Here is a 27,223-nt window from a genome sequence, read left to right as displayed (position 1 = left end):
TAAAAAATAAATGTTATTATAATTATTCGAAAAGATGCACCACAAATATAAATCACTTAAAATTCTGAAATATTTAATAATTATTTCACTCTTATTCGGAGACAATTTGCTCTCAGCTCTTATTACAGTATTTCATTCGTCTGGTTGACCTATGACCTTAATATAATGTATGAATATTCTTGCAAAGAATAGAGTTTTTTTCTCCATATGCTGTTGATTGCCGATGACCTAGTTATACCGAGATCAGCATTTGTCTGTTTCCAAGGACCATTATTATGTATCATCCAGTTATTTAGAATTCTTGTTCCAATAAATCTATCATTCATAAAACATTTAAATATGCGTTTGCATGAATATTCACAACAATTACCTATATTTTAATGTTACTAAACAGTGTATGCAAATTGAAATATAAAAAATCTGGCCCTGTAAATGGTAAAATAAATTATTGTTTAGTAAGGGGTATACAATAGTGACTGTTCACTGCAAATCCAATTTTCATCTTTAAGCCCTGTCTACACTATCAAACTTTATGTGACAAAAAAATGTGATGTGCCCATATATGGACATGATGATGTCATATCACTACCATAATTTGAGCATATAACACTTTTTTGTCAAACTAGTTTGATAGTGTAGACAGAGCTTTAGAATCACTGTGCCAAACGTTTTCTATATTATATATCATTTTTACAGAGCATATTTCACCAAAGAATTATATTAAAATTTTATTTTGATTAAATTTGTGTTAATTGCACAATTGGAAAACATTTATTCTACTTTCTATGTTCTATGAGGTGTCTGTAAATTGTGTAATCTACTGTAGAAATTGAATCAAAGTCAAGAACATGGTTAGACTTGCCAAGTATTAAGCTCTGTCTATACTATCAAACTTTATGTGACAAAAAAAATGTATTGTGCCGATATATGGACATGATGATGTCATATCACTACCATATTTAGGCATCACTACCATATTTAGGCACATCACACTTTTTTGTCAAACTAGTTTGATAGTGTAGACAGAGGAGAAAGACATGGACTTGCCCCAACTGCTTATTGTTTTACAAAATTATTATTTTTATGTGCGTGAGCAACCTCCTAACTTATGAATAACTCATGAGGCAAATAATGATATTTTAAGACCTTTTTATTTTTATGATTTTTTATTTTATAACATCCCCCTAAAGAATTCAATACAAAGTAAATGTCACTATTTAAAATTCACAAATATTCTTTAAGATAAAAATCTAAATCTTGATAAATGGATGAAAAAATGTATTAAAATGTATTTTCTAAAAAATTGGAAAATGTATTTTACAAAATAACTGCATGTTTCATGCATTTTCGTTCTTAAAAATAACAACATTTATCATTTCTCGTTTAAAAAAATTGTTTGGTGTTTCAATGTCCAAAAACACTTTATCCTCATTTTACCTCTTCTTGATCACCTTAGTTTTTGAATGGGAAAACAATCGCAATTAACATTGCACTGTACCATCACCTCAAATTGCATACCATACATAAAATATTTGACAACCAACCCGAGTATTCTGTAACACAAATTATATTAAACAAAACTCTAAAATGGTTTCGTAAAATTCATATAAATTAAATTATAAAAGTTATTTAACGCACAAAAAGGGGTTGGTCATACCGTTACACCACACTACTACCGGTATCTAAAGCTCACGAAAGGACGCAACGAAAGGACATCATCTAAACTGTGATTGGTCAACTCAAGTGCCTACGTTTTTGTGATGCATCCAAGTGGAAACAAAGCTACTGTACCTTTCTTTACACCATTTTGTATACTGTTATAATTTGAAGAAAATAAATGTTATTTTGATTGATTGATTGATTGAATATGGTTGTACTACTATGTAGTAACTATTCCATAAGGTTGCATTTTATTGCACCTAACATTAAAACATTTCAAATTTAAAACCATAATGTATCGCATTTACCTTACAAACTGAAGATTTTTGCATTCACTCCTACAATGAAATAGTAGTAGGGCTTTTTTTCTACCTCTGCATTTTATGCATCTTAGTAGGTTAGTTGCTTTCAAATATTTTTTAAAATGTAGACAATTACCACATTTACACAATTTGTTTCACTGCTCTTTCTTTACAACCATAAACTTTAAATAATAAATTTAAATACATTTTTTTCTGCAGTCACACCTACTGTGAAATGGTATGTTCCATTGATGGGTGCTTTTTTTTCATACACACTGCATTATATGCATCTGTGTAGGTGATATATTTTCAAAAGTTAAAGAAAATAATCATATCAAAGTTTGCTTTGCTACTAACAGCTGATACGAATAAATAAAATTATTCATTTTATGTTATATTTCTTACAACTGAGATGCTTTTTTTTTTTCATAATTCATCTTTTGTTGTTTTAAGTCGCTCATCCTCACTTTGGTAGTCTTGAAAGATTTCAGGTAGGAATGCTATCATCTTTGCAACGTCTACTTGTAACACCTCCTCCTCTGTAATCCTTCCATTCAGATTGGAGTCTATATAAGTAAATACCTAAACATAAAAAAAAATAAATAAATATTTTGGCACACATGGCCTTTCATACATAAAATACAATAATATTTAACACTAAAATTAAGAATGGGAAAACATTTGTAATGTGCTCATTAAAAAAAATGATAATTCACTAAATATTGGTAAAAAAATATATATTTTGGCACACATGGCATTTCATACACAAAATACTTGATCTGGAATCACTTAGTTTTCAGACAAAAATCTGACTGGTGGAATAACAACACAAAAAAGACAATAACTAGACATTTAAACTAAAAAATGTAACAAGAAGTGTAATGTAACATAAATGGAGAATAATCTGTGACTTGCAGCCTACTGGGCTAAATTGCGCACAGGTGTGGACAACACATACCACAACTTTCTTCTCCCCTAAGGGTCCCTAATTTTTATATATTTTGCATTGTAAATGTCCTCAACATTTAGGACCCTTACCAGTTCACTATCTTGCTCATCAATATCTAAGGCTAGAGCCAGCTCATTATAATCTGTTACACTGAGATATTGCACATTGAGGTCATCCATTAAAGACATGATATGCTGCCTAGAAAGAAGATAAAGTATGATAATAACATGGCTTCAGTTTGGTGACAATGAACACCCCCATTTCCAAAGAAAAAACCCAGAAAAACAATGACCAAGAAAGTCTTAAAAAATAGAAATTACAGCAACATCTTTATTTTTAGAACTGAATTGGAAAGTTATTAATTGATTAAAATTTAAAAGCATTTGCATGGAGTAAACGTTTAATTATTTACATACATAAATTCAATTATGCTACTGCTGTACATTTAGTTATGGAGGTAAAATGAAAAATAAATAAGATTAAAATACAGTAGGTACAGTATTTACAATCTTCTGTCCAGAAGAGAGAGCAAGTCAGATCCAATCTTATTTCTTCTTTTAGGTTTTTACAAATTTCAGCAAGTTAAGGGGTTCATATTAAATCCTATGTATCAGTATTATTTCATCAGATAAAACATATCGATTATTAAAAAACTAAATAATAACTTTTACCTTATTTCTTCTTTTGAGTCCACAAATTTGAACAAGCTAAGGGGTGCATGATGCACCCTAGCTTGCTTATCATCACAATCTGTGTGATTGAATCGCCACACGTGGTTAAACCAAACATTAACTGCCAAGTTCCGTCCTGAAGACGACTTGACCTGATGAAACCACCTGAAATCAAAAGAACAAACTTTAAGCTCTGTCTACACTATCAAAGTAGTTGGAAAACAAGAGTGTGATGTGCCCAAATATGGTAGTGCTATGACATCATCATGTCTATATATGGGCACTACATCACATTTGTTTGTCACATAAAGTTTGATAGTGTAGACAGAGCTTTACATTATTTAAATTATTATGTCTAATTGAATCAATAAATTAACTAATTAATCAATAAATAAAGTAATGCATTAGGAGAGTACATGTGGCTGTGTACGTCTAGTACTTTACTCTAGTAATTTTCCAGTGTAGAGTGAACCGGCTGCTGGGCTGATGAACTTGAAGAATTTGGTATGAACCGGTCTATTCGTGTGGCATGTATTAGGGATATTGAGTTGTAGATATTGATCACCAATATTAACGGTACATCTGAATATAAAATCTGTACAGTCAACTCTCCCAATAACAGACACCTTTGGGCTGGACTAATATGTCTGGTTTTCGAGAAAGTCTGGTATTCGAAATGTGTTTTTAATAGTAAAAATGAACATTTTTGGAACTCATAAAAAGTCTGGTTTTGGGAGAGTTTCCAGTTTTCAGAGAGTCTGGTATTTGGGAGAGGTGACTGTATTTGAATATACATTATTTTGAATTGCTTACTTATAAGGAATGTAAAAGCAATCTCCAGCTTCCATTGTCACGTTGAACCATGGAACTGTTCCCAAGCCTGGATATTTGTACAAGTCAGCCCTTTCAACGTCTACCTCTGAATAGCTTCCTTCTGGGGCATCTATATCTATATATTCACTGTTTTTCTAAAGAACACAAAAAAAAACACATATTACCTAAAATTTATTAGTACTACTGCACATCCAGTAGAAACACTATATAATATATATTTCAACATTAGCTAACTCCAATATTGAGGAGACACTTCTATTAAAGGGACACTTTATAGGGTCCCATTGATACTGTCTTAAAAAAAATAACAATTTTAATGGCCTGCAAAACCTGGTTCTGGTCAATTTAATAGGTGTTATAAAACAATAGGCCTACAGTACAGGAGAAAAAGACATCTTTTCTATTTTATATACAAGTTAAGCTCTGTCTACACTATCAAAACTAGTTTGACAAAAAAAAGTGTGATGGGCCCAAATATGGTGGTAGTGATATAAAATCATCATGTCCATATATGGATCACTTTAGACAGAGCTTTAAGGTTAATTATATTTTACACTAAACTCACTAAGTTTACACATACATTAAAAAAAATAAAATAATATAAATAGAAAAAAAAAATAAAAAATTATTACTTTATACAAATATTACTAATAGAAAATACAACTGGTACTGAAAAATAATATACTGTATTATAAAATAAATCAATAAAGTTAAATAACAAGGCTCAGAGAGAAGATTTTTCCAGTTTACACATCAGACATCGATCAACACAAGTAGTGACACTCAGTGATATCAAGTCAGAGAATTTCTTTATCATCATTGCCTCGACCTATGTTGAGAATTGAACCACAGACCATGAGACTACAAAGCTGGCACTCTACCAGTGTACCATACAGAAACTGATACAGTACTATAGTGGTCAGTCAAATAATAGTGATGTCATCCAGTCAAATTTTATCTCCTTTATTGCTAAAGTATCATTATACTGTAATTAAATTTTGTATCAGTACCAATTTAATTAATATTATAATATATACTGTATACACATAATTGATATTTCTTTTTACGCATATCTAATTAGTTTATTTTCAACACCCATTGTGTGTGAGATGAAAGATAATTTTGCATATATATGAAAGATATTTTTTGCATATTATAATGTAATAACAATGACGACAATGTCAATGATTCTTTATTTCTTTATCAACCCTTTTTCAGGGTATGAAAGAACATTCTTTCAATCTTATACAGAAACAAACTAAACACTTCCAGACATAAATATTTGGTCTTATACATAATTGATATATCGAAAAGCAACATCTAACTTAAACAAATACAAAATTTCATAAATAAATTTAGCTAAGTTTTTTTTTGGATCTGGTATTAAGTAATTGGTGCATTTTGGTTCTATTTGGGCGGGTGAATGTATATTTGGCGCATGGGAACAAGTAAGTATCAACTTGATAAATGAATTTTTTATTTTGTAAAAATAACTAACTGACCTTTGACATTATCTATAACCTGACCTTAACTAGAAATAACCTGACCTTTGACATTATCTAAGGATTACCTTATCTACCATAAAGAACTCTTTTTTGCCATCCATGATACAGTTGATATTATCAACCTCATCGTAATGTAAAACAGATTTAGTTCCTCCACTACTAAACCAAAGTACGGCATCTTGGAGGTTATCAACGAAGCCACCACAAAGAATGCATTTCAACAGATGGAAGTCATCTATTTAAAAAAAAAAAAGTATAACAATTTTGAAAAAATCAGAAATGACAATTTTGACAAATTTAAGTGTAAAGCTCTGGCTACACTATCAAACTAGTTTGACAAAAAAAGTGTGAAATATGGTAGTGATATGCCCAAATATGGTAGTGATATGACATCATCATGTACATACTGTATATGGGCACATCACTTTTTTTTTTGTCACATACAATTTGATAGTATAGACAGAGCTTTACACCTGACATTATTTTAATACTTACAATAGCAATATTTAGCTCCGCTAAGCATGGGAGTTAGAGGTCATTTGTAAAAGAAAAAGGAGGAAAGGAAGGGGAAAGGACTTTTTCTTTCCAGTCTTCCTTTCCACAACTCCAGGATCCTACGCAAATTTATGATTTGGCCTAAAATTATGGGAAAACTCCAGTAAAACACCAGAAGAAAATCGACTACCCACACCACAAAAAGTCATGATTCGAGGATAAAGGGCTATTATTGGTTTATCCAGGTAAGTAAGTAAGGTAAGTTCACAAGTGTCGTGCTGGCCTTACCCCTCATTGCTGGTTTAATACTCTCCACAAGATATATATCTTTGTTGTTGTATTGGTCAATGTACTCTTTTAATGTCATCTCCCATAAGCCTAATGACCGATTCTCTTTCTTGCCTTCTTCAACTTCTACAGTTAAATGACCATATTTCTCTCTAGCAATAGACAAAATTTCATTTTCAATTACATTAAAGATGTATTGTCCCTTTGTCAAATTCCAAAAAAAATAAAAAATAAAAGATTTTGAAAAAAAGTGGGTCATTTTGAAGTATCATAATAGTCCCTTAATAGAAAAAAAAATCATTTAACTGAAATACAGACGTTTTTTGGTTCAAAAAATAACTTTGACTTCCAGTCAAAGTTTTCGATCAAAACATATATGCAACGCGCTTATTTGGCTACTCTGTATGCATATTCATAAAACTTCCTCGCGATCTGTGTGAAAACACCTTCTCAACCGTGACGAGTTGTAAACAATCCTAATTAGCATCATGCATAATGTATAATCATGGTTTGAAATCTTTGTTTACTTTCGCTCGCGATGATTTTCCAGAAGAAATGTAATCAAGTTAATTTAGCTGTTAATTACGTAAAATTGTTGTTTTTGGCTCGAATTTTCGACTTAAAGTGAATAACTTTAACATTACTTTGATATGGCCAATTTAAATTTAGAATATTCTGACCTTCATTTTTTTGTGTTTCAAGGAACAATACATCTTTAATAAATAATGTCATCAGTTATAGTATGATAATTTTGTGAGTGTTGGATCTTTCAACTGTTGAATAGTAGTGTTTAATTTCTCTACTATTTACTAAGGTAAAAAATATCTTGTTTAAATCGTCAACCTTTTTTTTCCAAATGTGGATGGTAATCGACAATTGATTTTACATCCATTTTTAATTAAACTGACAACGACTTATTAAAACAAGAAGAATAGATGAATAACTACGTACATTTTTTTCAACTTTGAAAAAAATCATTTAATGCAATAAAAGTATTATTATACTGTATTATACAGCACTCTAGATGATTGAATGTTACGATTTTTTAAATAAAGCATTTAAAAAAAAAATAGAGACAGCTACTGCTAAAAAATCAAGGGTGGTAATAAGTTAGTATTTCAATTTTTCGTCTCTATTGATTATGTATCAGTAAAACAATTATTGATCTTTTAATTCTGTAGTCGATGCTTTATATTATAAAGGCTATCTATCAATTACTTAAGCTCTGTCTACAATATCAAACTTTTGTGACAAAAAAATGTGTGTGCCAATATATGGACATGATGATGTCATATCACTACCATCTTTGGGCATATCGTTACCATATTTGGGCACATCACACTTTTTTGTTGTCAAACTAGTTTGATAGTGTAGACAGAGCTTAAGAATTATAAAGAATATTTTATTATTGTCATATTTCGGCCCTTATTTATTTTTGTGTAAGCTGATTTGTTTTGGAAGACTTATCCAATTTTGACAACAAGTATTATTAGGATGTACAGCATGTTTAATTTATCTGCACTTAGTATCTGGATATTGAAGCTTTACAGTTTTGTAAAATATATACAATGTAAAAAACAGATGGGCTTCTCATCAAATAATGAATGTTGATCAGTCATTAAATTGAACTTGCTTTTGTATATAATATGAATTGTACACAGATCTCTACAGTAGTTTTATATTACAGTTTCCTTTCACAGAGAAAATGAAAATTTGCAAACCTTTGCCTTCATTTAATATTGAGGACAAAAGGAACCGTGTTGTCATAGAGATACCTCATGGTTGTGATAAATTATGGACAAAAAGGATATAATTCTAGAACACAGATGTCTCTATCATTGTCTACTATTATTATTAGTATATACTGTACACTGTATATACAGAACTATAAGTGGTGTGTGTGTGAGTATACACACATAGCCTGTTTTATATTATAATGTATTATACTTTTGCTATAAAATATAAAGAAAGAATTCACATGTACTGGAAGTAATAAACTTTTTAAGAAAAACAAATGTATAAATAATCATGTTAGAAAACACTATCGCTTTATGATGATGAACAACTCTAAAATGTATAGGAAATGTTTTTTTTTAAATTTTATATTTATTATGTTGTGTTTATTGTTTTATGTTTTTGATGTAAAAGGGTCCTGCGAAAACAGAAGTGTAAAGTTCTCTACAGTATGCAGGATCCTTGCCATCATTTATATTATGAAACGATGAGTAAATAAATGTGAATTGACGCACCACCCCCCCCCCCCCCCCCCAAATTGCAAAAGGTCCACATTTTATAGGGTCTTAAAATTAATCTGTAGTGTATTAAACTATACATTATGAAAATGGTCCAAAATATAGTAATCTGCACCCACCCAAATAAAATGCTGCGTACAGCCCTGTTGAATACTGTATGTTGCCTTGTTACAATAGGGAGGTATACTAATTAGTAATCCTAAATTTATACTACATATAATTTTATACTAACTACTTTAAAATTATTATTATTAGCATAGTATTTTTAATACCTTCTTAGTTTTGTCACAATTAGTTAATGGATCATGCCAAATTATTCTACTGCAGTAACTATACATTCTTTTAAAAAGCAGTAGGTCTATATTCTTTGTACAGAGAGGCACTCCTTAATATTAATCTATCAGTATCAATACGTCGAAAACCATATGTAAGCATATGGTGCTGAAATTTGATCAATGATCACTTGAAAAGTTGAAAGGATACTAAACAATTTCTTCCCGTTTCCTTGATTTATGAGTATTTGAAAATATTTCTTAATGCAGCATAAAGTGTCATGTATTTAATTACAAATATAAATTTCTTTTTCAAAAATTATTTTTAATACTCTTCATTTAGATTTTCAAAATGACATTATTTGATTGGAAAACCTTTAATTTAAAAGTTAGTAGTACTTTTATATAAAAGTACTACTAACTTTTTAATTTAATTTATTTTTTACAAGGGTGACCCATCCAGCTGAAGCTGATCAAGCTGGTACCCTGCCCTACAAAAAATTAAATCAAAGTATTAAATAGAATTTTGATTAACATTATTCCATTAACAATAATTAATTTGTTCGTTGAGCTCGAAATACCCCTTTAACTAAATAATCAACAGAAAAAAGAATACTGTTAATTTATTGTTATAAGTCAATACATTAAATATGGCAATTCAACCAATTCAATTAGACCTACTAAATTAAAAAAAAATAATTTAAGAATAAATTACGTAGGCCTATAAAATTATTAGTATTATTATTTAAATAATTTCACAAATTCATGACATCATTTCATGTAACTCACTTTAAAAAATCGTCATTCCACAGTCGAAATGCTGGCATAGAGCTAGCAGCCCCACGCATTAGCAGAGGCTTTCCCTTATTCACATAATCTTCATAAAATTGTTTAGGGTGAGGTATTGCTTCCACGGTGTCTATCCCAGGCTCTGCAGGTCGATGCGAGCCGAGCGGCTGCAGGTGGCCAGTCGGTGGTTTTGCAGCAGCGTCTCCTCCCCCGATTGCACCGTCCGATGCTGCTGCAGAACTATTCTGTACTTTTTGAACTAGGCCTACAAATAATATGCACAATAGTTGCATTAAATAAAGTAAACATTTGTTGTAATCTGGATATAACATATCGGTAAAATCACCACGATAACGCCACAAGCCTTGTCGCGTTGCTTTGTTGTTTCCGTCTCACATGTACGCTGCCATGTTGTTTTATTAATATTATTCAAAGGAATGACGGGAACGAAATGATGCATCATGGGATTTTTACAATGCATGACGGTCCACTAAACTGGAGGTCGTGAGTGAGGGAAATGTTGTTTTTGTGTATAGCATGATACATTTTCACATTTAAATCATTAATATGTGTATTTTATGAACTGATTATTGTACATGACCTCTCTGAACTATTTATTGTAGTTTTGTTGTGTTTGAGGTTTGTATTAAAATTCCATTGAAGAATTGAAAATAAAGTAGTCAATGGGTATTGTAATTCATTATTGATTATATGATGTGCTGTGAATAGAAGGATATGTTGTGCTTTTTAAAATACTGTACAGTGACTAAATATTATTAGCTCATTTTCATATGTGTATGTGTAGTTATATGTTTACATTATATATATAAGTATATAATTTTCTTACATGGCTTCCCAACATACAAGTTTTCAATTGGATTTTTGTTTCCAATTGATCGATACTTTCTTGGGTTTTTTTGCCTCTTTCATTTTTTATATAACTGAATCATCTTTTTTTTTATACATTATGATTTACTGTATTATATCGCTAAAAAAAATATTTATATATAAAATATCAGAAATTATAATGTTTTACTCAAATATGAATATGAAAGAAATAAATGTTTATTTGACTTGACTTGACTTGACTTGACTTGAAGCCTACAATCTTTATCTATGCACCGCCAAAAGACATGATATGGATATTTTACTGCGGGAGTTTTTATAATTTACTTTACTTGCTAAATAAAATAGTGTGGACGTGGAACCTGGTTTAATGATGATGTAAAAGCATGACAAAGGATATTTTGTTGCATGTGCATATTGAAATTTAAATAGTTTATTTCAGTTTATGTTCTCTTTATTTCCTCTGTATGATACAACTGTGTATGTGATACATAGGCGTGGCTTCTTGCTAAATAACTGCGGCCTATCTGTAGTTGGATATCTTATAATGAACAAACTATAATTTGGGCCTAGAAGCCTTGGTGGCGCCAGACAATGTATTCATTGTTGGTATCTCTTTAGAGACATTCACAATATTTATTCATGTTTTTTAGGCCTACAGTTGAGATATGATAGTCCTTACAATTGATATTTTGGAACATTGCTCTTTTGCTTTAGATTGACTGATTTTTGAAGTGATATCTAGTTCCAGATTTCTTGGTACGGCAATGGAAGCAGACAGCTCAAATAAGGTATTGCAATTTAAACAACTTTCTGCTGATACAATCAACTCCTCCAATACTCGATTTCTTTAAAATGGAAACGTTCCAATTATTGACAAAAGAACTTTTTAAAATGCATACCCTTGAGTCAGCCATAAGTGTAGATAAAATACAAAAAAAATGGTGTTTTAAAGAAAAATTGGCAGTGTCTTCTTAAAAAAAAATTTTTGTTCACTTTTCAGGTTTCTTCTAGTAGCACACCTGATGGCCTGCTTAACAGTTATGATAATCAAGATAACAAACGGGAAGAAAGTGAAGCTGGGAATGGCATCAGCGACCATTCCAAAATGAACAGTTGTATGTTAGACAGAGAATCAAACATGACTGCCATTCAGACATCAGCAGAGGGCCGAAACTCAGAAACCTTACCTAATAGTAATCAAATTAATCATAAAACCATAGAAGGATCAGGTACTGTACCAATTTCTGTCTCAGCTGTGCAAGCCATGAACAAACAACCAACAGGACAATTACCAATAGCATCATCAGCACCTATGTTTATCAAGCCTTTGATAAAGGTACCGGAAATAGGCAAAGTGTCATCTGCATCGCATACATTGGCATTGATTTCAGAAAATGTAGTGAAGACGATAAGCAGTGTTGGTAGTATTCAAGCAGCTGCTAACTCAACGAGGCCAACGTCAACTATTGCACCACGTAACTCAAAGAGCCGTAAATTGAATTACAAGTTCATCAGTTCAGCTGCGCAGAAGACTTCAAACAGTAATCGCGACGCAGGAGAGATAAATTTAACAGACCTGATAAAAACAACTTCATTTGAGTTTAACTCTCAGTGGTATTCTGTCAACAGTGGAGGGTTGTCGAACCTATTTAAATCTGGACCAAAGCATGCTGTGAAAGAAGTACCTGAGCGCTTTGCTGATAGACTGACAGGTAGTCCATTCAAGTGTCTAGGCTGTGGTGACTCGTACACCTTAAAATCTAGTCTTCAAATGCATGTTAATAGATGCAGCAGTCTTATCAAGTACAAATGTCCTTACTGTAACATCACAAAAACGTTTCATAATAAGTGCAGTCTGTTTATTCATGCCCGTGATCATGCAAGAGTTACGAAGAAACCATTTGAGTTACGTGCTAATCTTGCAAATTTGTCTGTGATACCTGCTCAAGAAATTAACTTTTTCAATCGGGGAGAACACAATGTTGAAGATGGCCAAACCAAAAAAATGATAATGGAAACCCAAGAGAAAGTCATTCAACCTAAAGATTCAGTCGGGGAACTCAGCAAGACGAAAGACAAGGTCAATGATAGAAGCCAAGAGTATGTCAAAGATGGGATGAAAATGTGTCTAATATGTATGGAACGATTTACAGCTCTTAACACCAAAGCTAATCACTTTAAAAGAGAAACGAAAAGAGTAGTATGTCAGCTGTGTGATCAGATTTTGTTCAACCCATGCATGGCAGAGTTGCACAAAAACTTCCACCTTCATAGGCAACCTCTGCAGTGTCCTGACTGTGGACTGGTCTCTGATACTGAAAGAGAAGCATATAGGCATATCCAACAGTCTTGTTTTCATATGGCACGCAAGATCTTAGTACGCTGTTCTGTTTGCAACATCTACGTGTCAAGCTTTAAGGTTTACCAGAATCACCTCATCGACAGACATGCAGAGAGCTTCTTTAAGTGTGTGGAATGCCAATTGGCGTACAGGTCGGTAGAAAGCTTAAAATGCCATACTGTTGTTGAACACAAAAACAGCAAGAATTCAAGCATGTGTAACATCATTTTGAAATGCCCACTGTGTGAGACGGTCTTTGGAAACAAGAAGCAACTGACGGCACACATTCAAAGCACACATACTTACTCGGATTTGAGTGAAGTAAAAGTCGTTCATGAGTGCTCTCATTGTGGAAAACTCTTTCAACAACTATCATCACTTGATACTCATATGTTACTTACACATAAAAACTGCGCTGGTCATTTCCATTGTGAATTCTGCAACCGAGCTGTTCAGTTCTGTGATCTTGCAATTCACAAGAAGCATTGTAGCCTGAAGTTACATAGCAAAGTGAAAAGCTCTGAAGATGTTGGTGCGTTGATGTCAAAGGATGGTGAGGGCAGCGGAAAGTCACAAGTAGATAATCAAGATAACGCAAACACCAATGACATTGCCGATGTTTTTGTATGTTTACATTGTTCGAAAGATGGTAAAAATATGGTTTTTAAATCTAAACAAGATCTTGATAGTCATTACTTGATGTTAAAACACAAGGAGGCAGTTCTGAAAAATGCTATTGATATGACCAGGGCAGGCCATGACCCAACAACTGATAGTGGTAAAAGAAAGGCAGACAGTCAAGAGGATGTAGTTCCGTTGAAGAAACTAAAGATCATCCTGCCACGAAAAGACTTCAGGTGTGGTCTCTGCGATTTTAAATGTTCTGCCCGAGACGACTTTAAAAATCATCTTGCAGAAAAACACGAAGCTACAAGTGAACACCAGTGCCAAGAATGCGGCTTGTCATTCCGCGCAGCATTCTCGCTAAAGATGCATCTACGAGCCGTACACAAAATCTACGATTTGGGTCAATATTTGAACGAAAAAAGTCCTGACGTTGAGGAAATTGTGCCCAATGAAGAAAACGCTGAAAAGAAGATCAAACTAAAGCCATCACCAGCCGCTCACATTGTAAATAAATATGATATTAATTCAATGGAATGTCAGGTTTGTTACAAAGTGTTCGATACAGAGATAAACCTTAAAACACACATGCGTAACCACGGTATGGCTTTCATCAAATCAAAACGTAAAATGTCTCTGGATGGGAAAGATGGTAATAAGTCATTTTAGATTAACAGCAGTAAATTTATTTTAAATAGAAGGGGCTAATTCTGCGTTTTATATTACGATGTACCCAACAAAAATAATAAACATGGTTTTTATTAACAGTAACACTTTTTGATTAATTGCTTAACAATTTGTGGCTAAAAACTCCATTTATTTAATGTTATTTTATTTTTTCATTATGAATTTTGTAAATACATTTTTATGGATTTTAAACTTTGTATCTTCAAAGAAGATAACAGTTAATTAATAGTTAATTTTTGTACTAATGAGACATAGGCTTAGCGCCTTTAAACCAACTAGATAATTAATATTTTCTTATTTTATTTCATAATCATAGGTCAGACCCAATTGCATGTGTTTCCATGTAAAATACTTACTTTCTGCTGACTTGCTTTGTTTATTTGCACAAGATTAAGTTTACAACATTTTTTTGGCAAAGGTCAACCTACGACCTATTGCACAAAAGCTTATTAGAATTGCCACATGTCACATTTTTCTTCCTAATTTATTGATTGCTTCTTTATTTCTGTAATACATATTGTACAATGCAGACATTGGCCCTCAATAACATTGAATATTACAATTTTTTTTTCAGTGTTTGTGAAAAATTAGTAGAAAGATTGAGAATACATACTGTACTTGTAATTCTAATTGGACTGTCAAATAATTATCAATTATAATTTACTGTAGTGTTCAGTATTTTTAATCGTTATTTTGTGCAAAAAACGTTTAAGTTATAATTAATTATTTTCACTTTAGCTTCTTTACATTTTCAAACTCAAATACTATGTGTTAGTTACTGTTTTTTTAAGCTGTAAATATACTATGTTTGTGAATAACATTTTTCAATTAATGAAATGCAAGGGTTTTTTTTTAAATACCAAGGTAATTTTTAAGTACGGTAATAAACTATGCCATGTTCATGTTTTATTGTGTAAGTAGTTTACAATTAATCGTTTTACTGTTTTACAGTGTTGGCGTTAGGTTGCAATGTTGCTGCTGTTCTGTGTTATGACACAATTTAGTTCAAAATAAATAAAATTCAATCAAAGTTCATGTACTGTATACCCATGGTATACCATGTATTAGTTCAAATTGAAGAGTAAATGTAGTCCTAAAACTATGTGACTGATGGTTATTGTCTATAGAATAAATGCATGTTGCACTCAATATCATACTATTGTAAGAGTCCACTAATACTAGCTTAATTTAGCTATGTAATGATTATATTTTATACAGTAAAGGACCAAATGGACTAAACTGTATGTGCAATGGTGCACTGGTTATAAGTATATTTATATAGAAAATTGATCTACATTGCATCATGGCGTGTCACACAGATATTTAATAAAAAGATGATTAAATAAGTTGGAGTTGTTCCCATGTAACAATCCAATGTGAAGGGACGATAAAGTAATAACTCTTTTTAATGTTGAAATCACTATAGTTGATAGTTTAGCTTTCTAGATAGTGATGTCGAAAACAGTCAATAATTCTTAATATGTTATCCTGTATGATGTTGAAATAAAACATAATATAAAACATCAAACTTTTTTGTGTTGTCCTTTGTAAAGCTCTGTCTACACTATCAAACTTCATGTGACAAAAAAATGTGGACGTGATGATGTCATATCACTAACATATTTGGGCACACCACTACCATTATTTGGGCACATCAAACTAGTTTGATAATGTAGACAGAGCTTAAGAAATGTATTATTTAATTGTGCATATTTTGCGTGATTGGCTTAAACACTGCATGCTTATTCGCTCAACCAAAAAAAAAAGGAAAAAAAGTGGTAGAATATTTTAATGAATCAATTAACATCAATTAATAACATTTATGCACTAGATTACGAATGATAAAATATAGATGGGCCTTTAAAAAAAATAAAACCTTTATATAAAGAATAAATCTTGAAAACAAACAAAGCAGGTAACACCAATTTGTTCTTTGAGCTCTTTATTGATGTTAAATAAATGGGCTCACTTTATGCCCTGTCTTTATGTTACGACAAAGAATAACTTGGTTTAAAATTTAGGTATTGTAAATTAAATAAAATAGTGAAGATAAACAATACTGATATAATAAATACTATTCTGACGTAGTTTGTACTTTATACTAAGTATATTGATAATTCTATAGCAATTCTCGTGTGGGACACGAACCTACGACCTTCAGACCACTAGCCTGGCGTTCACACCTTTAGACCATCGAGCATGATGGCTAGGGGTTAGATTTGAGCCCAACTAATTGTTTGTGACTACAGTAGTTGCAAACAATTTTGGTGCAGTACCCAATTACCAACAACACCCTGACGCAAAGCTACTCCACAGTAGTTACAAACAACAATCCTGTTATCAATATCTCACCAACATTAAAGGACGGAATAAAACAGACTTGATATCCAGTCTAAAAACCTAGCAATCAGTGCATTACCACATCACAGTTTTTTATAACATGATTCTGCATTGTATCCTAGATTTTTTATTTTCAACTCCTGAACCAATATACAGCATTAAAATATTCTAAATGGTGATAGAGATTAAAGGGATTTTACTTGATTTCTATGTAAAATATCTACGCAAATAAAATGTGTATTAAAAATATATTGGTCTTACAAAAGATATATAAATATCAAAACACTATAAAATAACTGCTAAATATTGAATATGAACTATCCTGGTAAATATTGCAAGGAAAAAGTATGAGGCCTAATCAGTTTTTTGTTTTGCCCAAAATGTGATCAAATTTAGGATTGCATTTTTCATAAATGTCGCATTTACTTGTTTAGTTGAAATTGCATGCATGATTACATTTTCTTGTTTAAATTTTGGATTTTGGCCAAGTAGTTTTTTTTAAGCAAGATTATATATTTATTTAACACAAAATCAGTGACCAACCAAACAACCCAGTTTTTTCAATTGATGCTGTTCTATTGGTGAACATAATTTTTAGGCCTCATGATGAAGCAGGTTATAAGTCTATCTAAAGCTATTGTGCCCATATATGGCCATAATGATGTCATATCACTACCATATTTAAGTGTATCATTGGGCACATCACACTTTTTTTGTCAGAACTAGTTTGATAGTGTATACAGAGCTTTACATAATAAATACAAAAAACATAATTTACTTAAAACTCATCCAAATACTACATTAATTTAAAAAGTGCAACAATTAAAAACACATCACAATGAGTACACAACCACCAATCTCTAATAATACAAATATTTTCCTTTTAAAAATGATACACACTACCACCAAATAAAATAGGTTTGAAATACATATATAGGTTTTCTTAAAAAGATCTAAAAAAAGTATTAAAATTCTGTAATATAAAAATATTTCTACATATAAAAACTTAATTTATATTAAATACAGCAATAAAAAGTGTCCATTTACAGTCACGTATTATGGAGTGATTGGTAGACAGTTATTTAGCGTTTTATGACCGACAGTTTCAACATGAAAGCCTATATTCGTTAATGCATCATAGTTGAGGATTCTACGACCATCAAAAGCAAACGCTGGCTTCAGCATACTATTGTAGATGCGCAAGTAATCCAAGTCCTACAAAGAAAAACCAATATTTATCAGCAAGAAGTGAATGTTTAATTAGACCTGGGTGTATGTTGGTGTGAAGAGGACATATAAAGAGATTGATATGATGTGAAAATGAATTGAATTACAGTATATGGCAATGATGTACTGAAACTCAGCCTTTGAGCAACTTATATGGTGGGGCCTGAGGCAAAGCAAATTTTAATTAGATGACACACCTACGTGGTCAGAAATGGTACATAAAATTCATGATAAATGGTACCTCTAGTTGGCCAGAAGTGACACTCAAATGTAGCGAGCTAACAATCAGCATAAACGATCATAACTTTTCCCCTGGTAAACACATGTTTGAGTATGTTAGATGCGCATGTTCTATGTGGGAACCGGGGAACCGCCAATTGTTTTATTGTTCACAAAGCTTGGGGTGTTTGTGTTAAGTTGCATTTTCAATACGCCCCTGATGTGGGAAACAAGCCTAAGGTACATTACTGGTAGACCAGGTAAATTACATCATCCAAAAGTGAAAACAAATCAACAGATCACCAAACGTTTAACCCTTAAGCTCTGTCTACACTATCAAACTAGTTTGAAAAAAAAAGTGTGATCTGCCCATGTGCCCAAATATGGTAGTGGTTATGACATCATCATGTCCATATATGGGCACATCACGTTTTTTTTGTCACACACAGATTGCCCATACAATTCCTTACCTTAAACTCATCCCATTCTGTGCAAACAACAAATGCGTGAGCTCCCTTTAATGCCTCATATGGATCTTGAAATATCTTCACCAATTTATTTACTGAAAACAAAATATATAAAACAAATCATTTTCTTTTCTGTTTAGCACCAGGTAAAAGATGTGTCAATTTATAAAATACAAAGTAGAATTATGGAATTCTTTGAAACTTAAGCTCTGTCTACACTATCAAATTTTATGTGGCAAAAAATGTGATGTGCCCATATATGGATACGATGATGTCATATCACTACATATTTGGGCACATCACTACCATATCTAAGCACATCACATGTTTTTTGTCAAACTAGACAGAGCTTTACATTTGTAAAGAAAAAAGAGGGAGGTGCAAAGTGAAGTTTAATTTAGTCATGCAGTGGTAATCAACTGTTCAGTATTTTTTTCAATATTTTCTACGGTGGCCCGCAAGTGTCATTGCAAAAAAAGTGGCATTTTAAAGTTTTACTGTGACTCTTACGAGCCTCCGTAATTCTGGTGTGTGTATTCTAATGTTGATACCCAATGATACTGTTGTCATATGATTAGTTTTAATATTAGTTTGTAGATGTAAATGATTATGTGAATATTAAACCATTTATTTTCAAGCATATAAAACAAACGAAATTATAAATCAATAATAAACTAAAATTAATTTGAATACAGCAAACAAAACTAACATGCACTGAAAAGCAAAAAAAACTAAAATATAACAAAAAAGATATGAAGGATCGTAACTCCCATTATAACTAATTTAATTACTAAATATTATTTCATTTCAAAACTGAACAAGCAGAGAAAAATGAATTATTTTTATTAATGATTAAATATAATATTTATCACTATATTACTGATTACCTTAATTTTATAATCTTATTTCTTTTAAAGCAATTGCAACTAAAGCTAATTCAAACAAAATAGATTTCAAAGGATTTTAAACAAGAAAAAACATAAATACCAAATAAAAATAAAGTAACAGAATTGCATATTTATAAAATTAATTGAAAATTCACTAGATTTTAATTGAGTAACATATAAATTGATTGTTGAAATATTTGCATTGCAAATAAACATTTGTAAGGCCAGGTTTGCGATAGGAAATAAAGTACAGTTGAGAATGTCCGGACATTTCTGTTGTTATGCTACAACTGTCTTGAAACATGAAACTTATTGCATGTGGGTATATATAAAGGGTCTTTCACACCTGTTCCGGCACTGTTCTGGTCCGGCGAATCGCACATCAATGTTTCGTTTTCACGACGCTCCACGTGGCTACGTGCATATCGATTGAACGAACGAACAAACGACGTTCGATTGGATTTTCCTGCGCCGGACCGGAACAGGAAAATGCGTTCCAGTGATTAATTATTCTCAAGCTAAACAAGTGTTTTCTCAGTTCAAAAACCTTTTCATTACAGGCTTACAGTATATAACTTTAGATTATGCTATCCGTATGTAAGATAAAAAATATTGAAGAACTACAGTAGTATCCACTTTTCCTGTAAGAATTTTGTATGTCTTGTAGGCAAGTATAGCTTAGCTCTTGCTAGCATTACTCCAGAAGAGAGAATTGTAGTATAGACATCCTAAAATCCAGGACACACTAAACTGCTACTTTATTTCCTTTGTGTACTCCAAACATGACCTTACTAATAATATCTTTAACAAAAATACACCTATGCAAAACAGCTACATAAGTAGTCAAAACGAAAATTGAAAATTAAATGACAATTTCGGTTGAAATGAAGATGATATAGATATCTTCAAATTTACCTTTCTCCTTTTCGGTTTCAACCGGAGGAGTAGCCATCTTGGAATCACCTATCCGACCAAAATGTTAATATTGTTGTTAAAATGTATCACTCACATTTCCTTTTAATATTTATTTTAAACGAAGTTATTACAAAAATAACTATATAATAATCATAAAAAATACACAATTAAAAGGGTATCAGCAAAATAAACGGGTTTTAATATTTACAATAAATTTGCATATTAAAAATAATAAAACATAGACTAGTCTAGTAATGTTATATCAACATGCAGTATTAGTATTAGATGTGACTGCAATTTATGGTCATTTTATAAGAGAATTTGTTATAAATTCTAATAATATCAAAATCTCTGAAAACAGGAAACTTTCCCAAAACCAGACTTTTCTTGTGGTCCAAAATTGTTTTTTAAACATTTAGACTTTCTCGAAAACCAGACATGTTAGGCCAGCTCAAGTGTGTCTGGTATTGTATAGAAATATAATATCTCTATGGGTATTGTGAGAGTTGACTATAGTATTTGACATTATAATAGAATGTGACCCAGCTGGATTCTTTAGGCTAAAAATAGGGAATATTTTAGTTTATTGAATAGGCTGGAACACCCCTGGCCTTCAAATCAAGCCTAGAGATAACAATTGAGTCTAAATGATTAGCTGTAAGATTACACTTTTAAGATATATTTTAGTTAGATTTACTAAGTAATAAATATTTTGAAATATATCAATTTTACAGACTTTACAGACTTCATTTAAACTGAATATAATTTGGAATATAACTTAAGTTTACTCCAAACCCAAACTTCCTAAAAACCTGAACCTCTTCTAAACCCAGAATTCTGTTAGTGACAAGAGTGCTAAAGAACAGGCAGTGTTTTAAATGATAGTTTTAAAAAAGTGCAACATTTTGAATCAGTAAAAATATGATGATACAAATTTTAACACAAAATAATTTATCTTCCTTTACTTGACATTAAATAGTCAAATTTTGTGATCTGATCAAAATAGGAACAATTCCTATTCATATGTTATAGAGTAAAGCATCAGTGATTGGATGGTTGTGAAGATATATAATGAAATAAAGGGTAGATAGCTGGGATAAGAGGATCATGAGTGAAGGGGTGTATAGACATACTGGAACCAATACATACCTCTTTCAGACTGTTCAGATATATCTCTGTGCGATAGGTCAGCAATGATCTGCTTGTGTTCGACCTGCGGATCATAGATATGCAGTTTAGCGCCCTCGTCCATTAGATACTTACACATGTAGATACTCGAAGACTCCCTATAAACAAACACAAAATAACACACACATAATTGTCTATCCATTGAGAAATACTGACAAGATCTGTGCAACATACATTTTCCAGTAAAAAAATATTCTAGCCTAAAGCCCTGTCTACACTATCAAATTAGTTTGACAAAATAAATGTGCACAAATATGGTAGTAACATGACATAATCATGTCTATATATGGGCACATCACATGTTTGTGTACAACGCTTTAGCCATTGCATCAAGTTCACACCCTATTTTATGGCATTTTTTCCTACCCTGTCATAAATGAGTCTCGTACTTTTCCCACTGCCTAGCAAAACTCTGAGGTTTACATCCCAGGGTATTTTGCATGGTGTGCATCCTGATGTGTTTAAAGCTCGGTCAACACTATCAAACTTTATGTGAACAAAAAATGTGATCTACACGCACAGCTCCTATAGAAACAGTGAGGAAACTGATGAGCTAGGCCTCCTCAAACAGAATAACAAGAGTGCTTACCTTGTGTCACCCGTGTTTTTCTTAAATGCAAATCCTAAAATAGTAATGGTTTTATCTGTGATTGTGTTGAAGAGACAACTTATTACTTTGGTTGCAAAGCGCCGACGCTGATAGTCGTTCATATCAATCACCTACATAAAACAGAATAATGAATATGGTATTTAGAATGCCTTATTGTAAAATCATAAATGAACAATTATTATCTTATTTTTAGCTAAAATCTGGCCAAAAAAAACAGATTACATAAAAGTACAGCGGCGTTCAAGAGAAAAAACAATTTTTCACCCTTATTTTTTTTTTCAATAGGTATTCAAGGGCCATATGAAATGCACATACAGGCCAGCTATGGTCTGCGAGCCGCCAAGGCACTAACCAAAGCCAAAGAGTTACAATAATTACCTGTTGCCAATAGGCTGCTACCTCTGGAAGATTAAGGGCTTCACACAGATACACAAGATTCAGCACATCCTTCTGAAAACAACTGCCACCAAATCCTGAAAATAAAAACAAAGTTAAGCTCTGTCTACACTTTATGTGATGTGCCCATATATTGACATGATGATGCCATATCACTACCATATTTGGGTATATCACTACCATATTTGGGCACATCACACTTTTTAGTCAAACTAGTTTGATGGTGTAGACAGAGCTTAAAGAAAGAGGGAATTGTCAGAACTAAGACTTTAACTAAACACAACTAGTGGTTTACCACCTACTTAGTGAATTCATGGTAACTTCTCTGCGTCTTGATTGTGGCAAAAAGAAATATGGCAAAGATTACCTAACGTGGCAATCAGTCTAAAATCAAATATCGAATACTTGAGTATAATTGTTTGACAATGACATTACTGTTTATTACCAAGACTAGCTTGTAAGAACTTTGGTCCTAATCTGGAGTCTGTACCAATGGCATGGGCAACCTCTCCGACATCAGCTCCGGTGGCTTCACAGACGGCACTCATGGCATTAATGCTGGAGATTCTTTGGGCTAGGAATGCATTTGCAGTCTGTATGTAACAACAGAAGTATTTTATTTGAGAGAAGGTTAATGCAAAAGAGAATTATCTATATTCATTTCAATTAATTTGTGAGGTGGCTTTGATTTGGGATTTAGGGCATGTGGCGTAGTGTGTTGGACGTTGGATTACTGATCGTGAGATTGTGGTACAAATCCAACTCTCGCCGCATTGCTTGTATTCTTAGGCAAGACACTTTACTTACATTTGCCTCTCTCCACCCAGGTGTATAAAATGGGTAATGGTTATACACAACTTTGCACTGATTACTAGCTGCATTATTATGGGAGTATGTTTCCATACATGTTTGATCCAAAAAATGACTAATAATGTGCAGCGCATTGAGAGCTTGCTTATATATGCTATATAAGAATGAACTATTATTATCCTCTCGTAGAACCAAGTGTTATTATTACATATACTGTATTATCCTGTTTATGCATTGTCTTTTTATTGTGCACACAGAAAACTGTGTGAACTGGAGAAGACGGCATGAGCTAGATGTTATGGTTTATAGCACTACGTATTAAACTGATCATCAAATTGACTTGCTTTGAACTATAAACTGTCATGTAATGCTAGGATTAAACTTACTAATTTGGAAAGTTCTGATGACCACGTGTTAGTCTTTATTATATTCTCCTTTGGTATCCAATGTTCATAAACCCAGCTAAGCTTCTCAACCGCTTGTAAACCACTCGTTGACTGCTCACCACCAATAAGCACACGATCAGGGTTCATAAGGTCATTGATTGCTGTCCCTTCAGCTAGGAATTCTGGATTAGATAGAACCTGAATATAAACAAGATACTTCAGTTTTTAAAACTGGAAGGGTTTAAATCTTTTTTCAAGTGTTTGGAAATTAAATAAATTGTTTAGTCTACCTGAAATCGAACACCATTTTTCATATTTGCAAATAGAATACGTTGAATACTTTCAGCCGCTTTCACAGGGACTGTGCTCTTTTCAACAACTATCTTGTTGCCAGTAGCAACGTCCGCTATCCTACGAGCCGCAGCTTCAATGTACTTCAGATCTGGTGCTCTACCCTAATGAAAAAAATAGGTTTAATTTTATTTTTACACTAATTTTCTTCCCATTTAACAGTAAGCATTCATTATTTATATACGAATGCATATTAATAATACAAAATGATAGCTTAGCATAAAAGTGCCTTATTAGACATAGCAGCTAGCGTATTTATTTGAATATACGCCCGCAGAGTTTATTGTTCAGGAGGGTTTTAAGGGGAGGTGTTTATTCGAGGGAGGGGGGTGTTTATTTGAGGGAAGGCGGAATTTATTCAATTAATACAGTATATCTATAACAAGTGCCAATAAATAACTTACTTTTCCAAGTCCATATGTTTTAGTAGGAGTATTGACAGAGATGAATATGATATCAGCAGCATTAATAGCATCGTCTATATTCGTAGAAAAGAATAAATTGCGCCCTCTACATTGCTGGACAACTTCCTTGAGACCTGGCTAATTTTAATAATGAATAATTATTAAATTAATAATCTTAATAGTAGTTTTTAGATAATATAAAAAAATATAAATATATTTATAACAACATTACAACCAGTTACAGTAGAACCCACTAATGGGACTAATAAGGTGTCCCCTCAATAATAATGATGTCCCCTGAATAGGGGTAAGTAGTAATATTATAACATTTTTCCCTTGTTCAATTCACAGGAAAATGTCCCCTTAATAGTGGTGTCCCTTGAATAGAGAGGTTGAATTTGGAGGTGTCCCAAAGTTGGAGTTATACTGTAGAACAAAGGATTTGCATTGTAAATTGGTTCTCAGTGGTGGACAGGGCTATTTTCCCCCAATTAAATTTGCTTTAGAAAATGATTAAAATTTAGGCGACATCTTGACAAATGAGGTTTCAACAATTTTGTTGGATGTGACAATATTTGAACTAGTGGTTATGTTTTTTCTGGTTGTGTACCTTAATTCCAAGTTTAGAATTTAATAAGAAACTATATTTGCATAGAATAAATAAAATAGACAGGGAAAACATATTTGCATAGTACAATAGTGCAAACAGGCAGATTGGCCCCCACAGGCAGGGACTATGGAATATTAAAGCATTGAGTAAATAGCTTAGTAATTCCTCTATGAGAAAGGCACAGTTTTTCTGGATTTCAACAACAAACAAAACCTTTTATTTTAGGATTAATAGACAATAGCATAATTTAATTGTTTGCATACAGCATTAGCATTTTATGCCCTTTTCTACATAGCCATAGCTGGTATCAAATGCATTCTCGATTGACACTACTACTATTATAATTTACCTCATATATTGGTAGGTTGAAATCTTTTGAATTCCAACAATCGATCCTTGGTTGACTTAAGTCAACAACGGTCACACACACGTCTGGACATTTGGACGCTATAACACTACAAGTTGGTCCACCAACATACCCAGCGCCTATACAACATATTTTGGTCACAACCATTTCCAGTTAGCTTCAACAAAATAATAAAAATTATATTATTATTATTTTAATTATCATGCGACGTCATCACATCTATCTACTGTAATACGCATCCAGCCGGCCCTCTCTACATGCATACTTTTGTGGAACAAAGTTAAGATTTTTTTCTTCCATCTTCCAAAGGGTATTGACTGATGGAAAGTGCCTGTTTCCATTCACCTTTAGGGTCAAATCTGTTATTTTAACTGCTTCCTTGTGTATAAAAAAAGTAAAAGAGTGACTGAAAAGTTTTCCTGGATGTTCTATAATTAATGAAACCATTTCTTTACATCAGGAGCCAATCAGATGGATAGAAATTTGGGGGATAGTGTCAAAATCATCCACACCCTACAGGGTCCTAGCCATTCCCTCCACTCCGCAACCAAATGATATTCTTTCACACATTTCATTTGTAACTATGCAATTACTATATGTTCTAAATGAAGAGAGAATAAATTATTATGTTAATTATTTTTTTAATTATGTTAATTATTCTATACTGGTAGGCAGATGCATTAGCTCTCATACTGGAGAAAGAATTATAAAAACAATATAATTTATAAACTATTGCCCATACTGTTCATGTTATAATCATAAGTTATGAATCATGAACATCTGAATTTTAGATGTGACCAGAAAAGACTGGCGTCATAACCTCTACTACTTTACAGTACTATCATCATCAGTCGGCTGCGGAGCAGGCGACTACAAGCTTTCTCCAGCCACAACGGTCCTTGGCTAACTCTGACAGCTTATCAGAGGTAATCATGCCTTCTTCATCCCCCAAAAGCTGTTGGATGTATAGCAGAAAGTTGGTTCTCTGCCTTCCTCGTTTTCTTGTCCCATGTTGAGGAACATACAGAGCGTACTCTGTGCATGGTTCATCATCAGGCATTCGGAGTGCGTGGCCCAGGATCGGGATCCAATATTTTCCACTAGCGGTCTGGTCTTGGTTAGGTCATAGATAGAAGCATTTGGCACCCTAGTACTATAAACTATGCTTAGACCATAGCTATTAGCCTGCTACTGCTACTACTTCGCTAGGCCTAGCTAATAAGTATGTTTAGGCCTGGGCCTATAGTAGGATAGGCCTTGACTCGCCCTACTACTCTAGCTCTGGTCCCTCCCAGTCATACTACACTTACTAGTAGGCCTAGCATTTTTAATTAAATTTAATGATTAGATCTTTTCTTTTGTATATAAATATATTTCAAAATAAAGGTTACTATAACATACCTTCAGACTGCCAATTTACATATGTTAACTGAATCACAACAAAGGTTTTAACGTTAAAAACAAATACAATATTTTGTCAATTGCCACATCGACATAAATATTTTTGACAACACCACCAACATGTGTAA

At 32.5% G+C, this 27,223-nt stretch overlaps 3 protein-coding genes across 4 annotated transcripts; 1 reads left to right on the top strand and 2 right to left on the bottom strand.

Annotated features, from left to right (window-relative positions):
* Positions 1-1,160: 1,160 nt before the first annotated feature.
* Positions 1,161-10,432, bottom strand: LOC144853876 (bifunctional peptidase and (3S)-lysyl hydroxylase Jmjd7-like). Its single transcript, XM_078711731.1, has 7 exons — positions 10,017-10,432; positions 6,704-6,855; positions 5,986-6,155; positions 4,395-4,549; positions 3,582-3,746; positions 3,000-3,108; positions 1,161-2,543 (listed from the first exon to the last, which is right to left on the bottom strand). The coding sequence occupies exons 1-7, from the start codon at positions 10,346-10,348 to the stop codon at positions 2,388-2,390; spliced, it is 1,239 nt and encodes a 412-aa protein (XP_078567857.1). The 5' UTR covers positions 10,349-10,432; the 3' UTR covers positions 1,161-2,387.
* An 80-nt stretch (positions 10,433-10,512) lies between these two features.
* LOC144853710 (zinc finger protein 532-like) lies at positions 10,513-16,045 on the top strand. The gene is made up of 3 exons (XM_078711489.1): positions 10,513-10,655; positions 11,580-11,653; positions 11,866-16,045. Exons 2-3 carry the CDS (start codon positions 11,630-11,632, stop codon positions 14,497-14,499), a joined length of 2,658 nt encoding a protein of 885 aa, XP_078567615.1. The 5' UTR covers positions 10,513-10,655; positions 11,580-11,629; the 3' UTR covers positions 14,500-16,045.
* A 384-nt stretch (positions 16,046-16,429) lies between these two features.
* LOC144853720 (UDP-glucose 6-dehydrogenase-like) lies at positions 16,430-27,204 on the bottom strand. 2 transcript variants are annotated; one of them, XM_078711509.1, is made up of 12 exons: positions 27,096-27,204; positions 25,677-25,851; positions 24,718-24,855; positions 24,253-24,417; positions 23,963-24,160; positions 23,212-23,359; positions 22,749-22,843; positions 22,350-22,480; positions 21,722-21,858; positions 20,573-20,620; positions 18,774-18,865; positions 16,430-18,072 (listed from the first exon to the last, which is right to left on the bottom strand). In XM_078711509.1, exons 2-12 carry the CDS (start codon positions 25,839-25,841, stop codon positions 17,914-17,916), a joined length of 1,476 nt encoding a protein of 491 aa, XP_078567635.1. In that variant the 5' UTR covers positions 25,842-25,851; positions 27,096-27,204; the 3' UTR covers positions 16,430-17,913. The 2 variants fall into 2 exon arrangements, with proteins under 2 accessions (XP_078567635.1, XP_078567636.1); XM_078711510.1 differs by lacking the exon at positions 20,573-20,620.
* Positions 27,205-27,223: the final 19 nt, after the last annotated feature.

This window comes from Antedon bifida, chromosome 10, assembly GCF_963402885.1.
Source record: "Antedon bifida chromosome 10, ecAntBifi1.1, whole genome shotgun sequence".
Classification (NCBI taxonomy): Eukaryota; Metazoa; Echinodermata; class Crinoidea; order Comatulida; family Antedonidae; genus Antedon; species Antedon bifida.
This window is presented reverse-complemented; position numbering and strand designations above follow the sequence as displayed.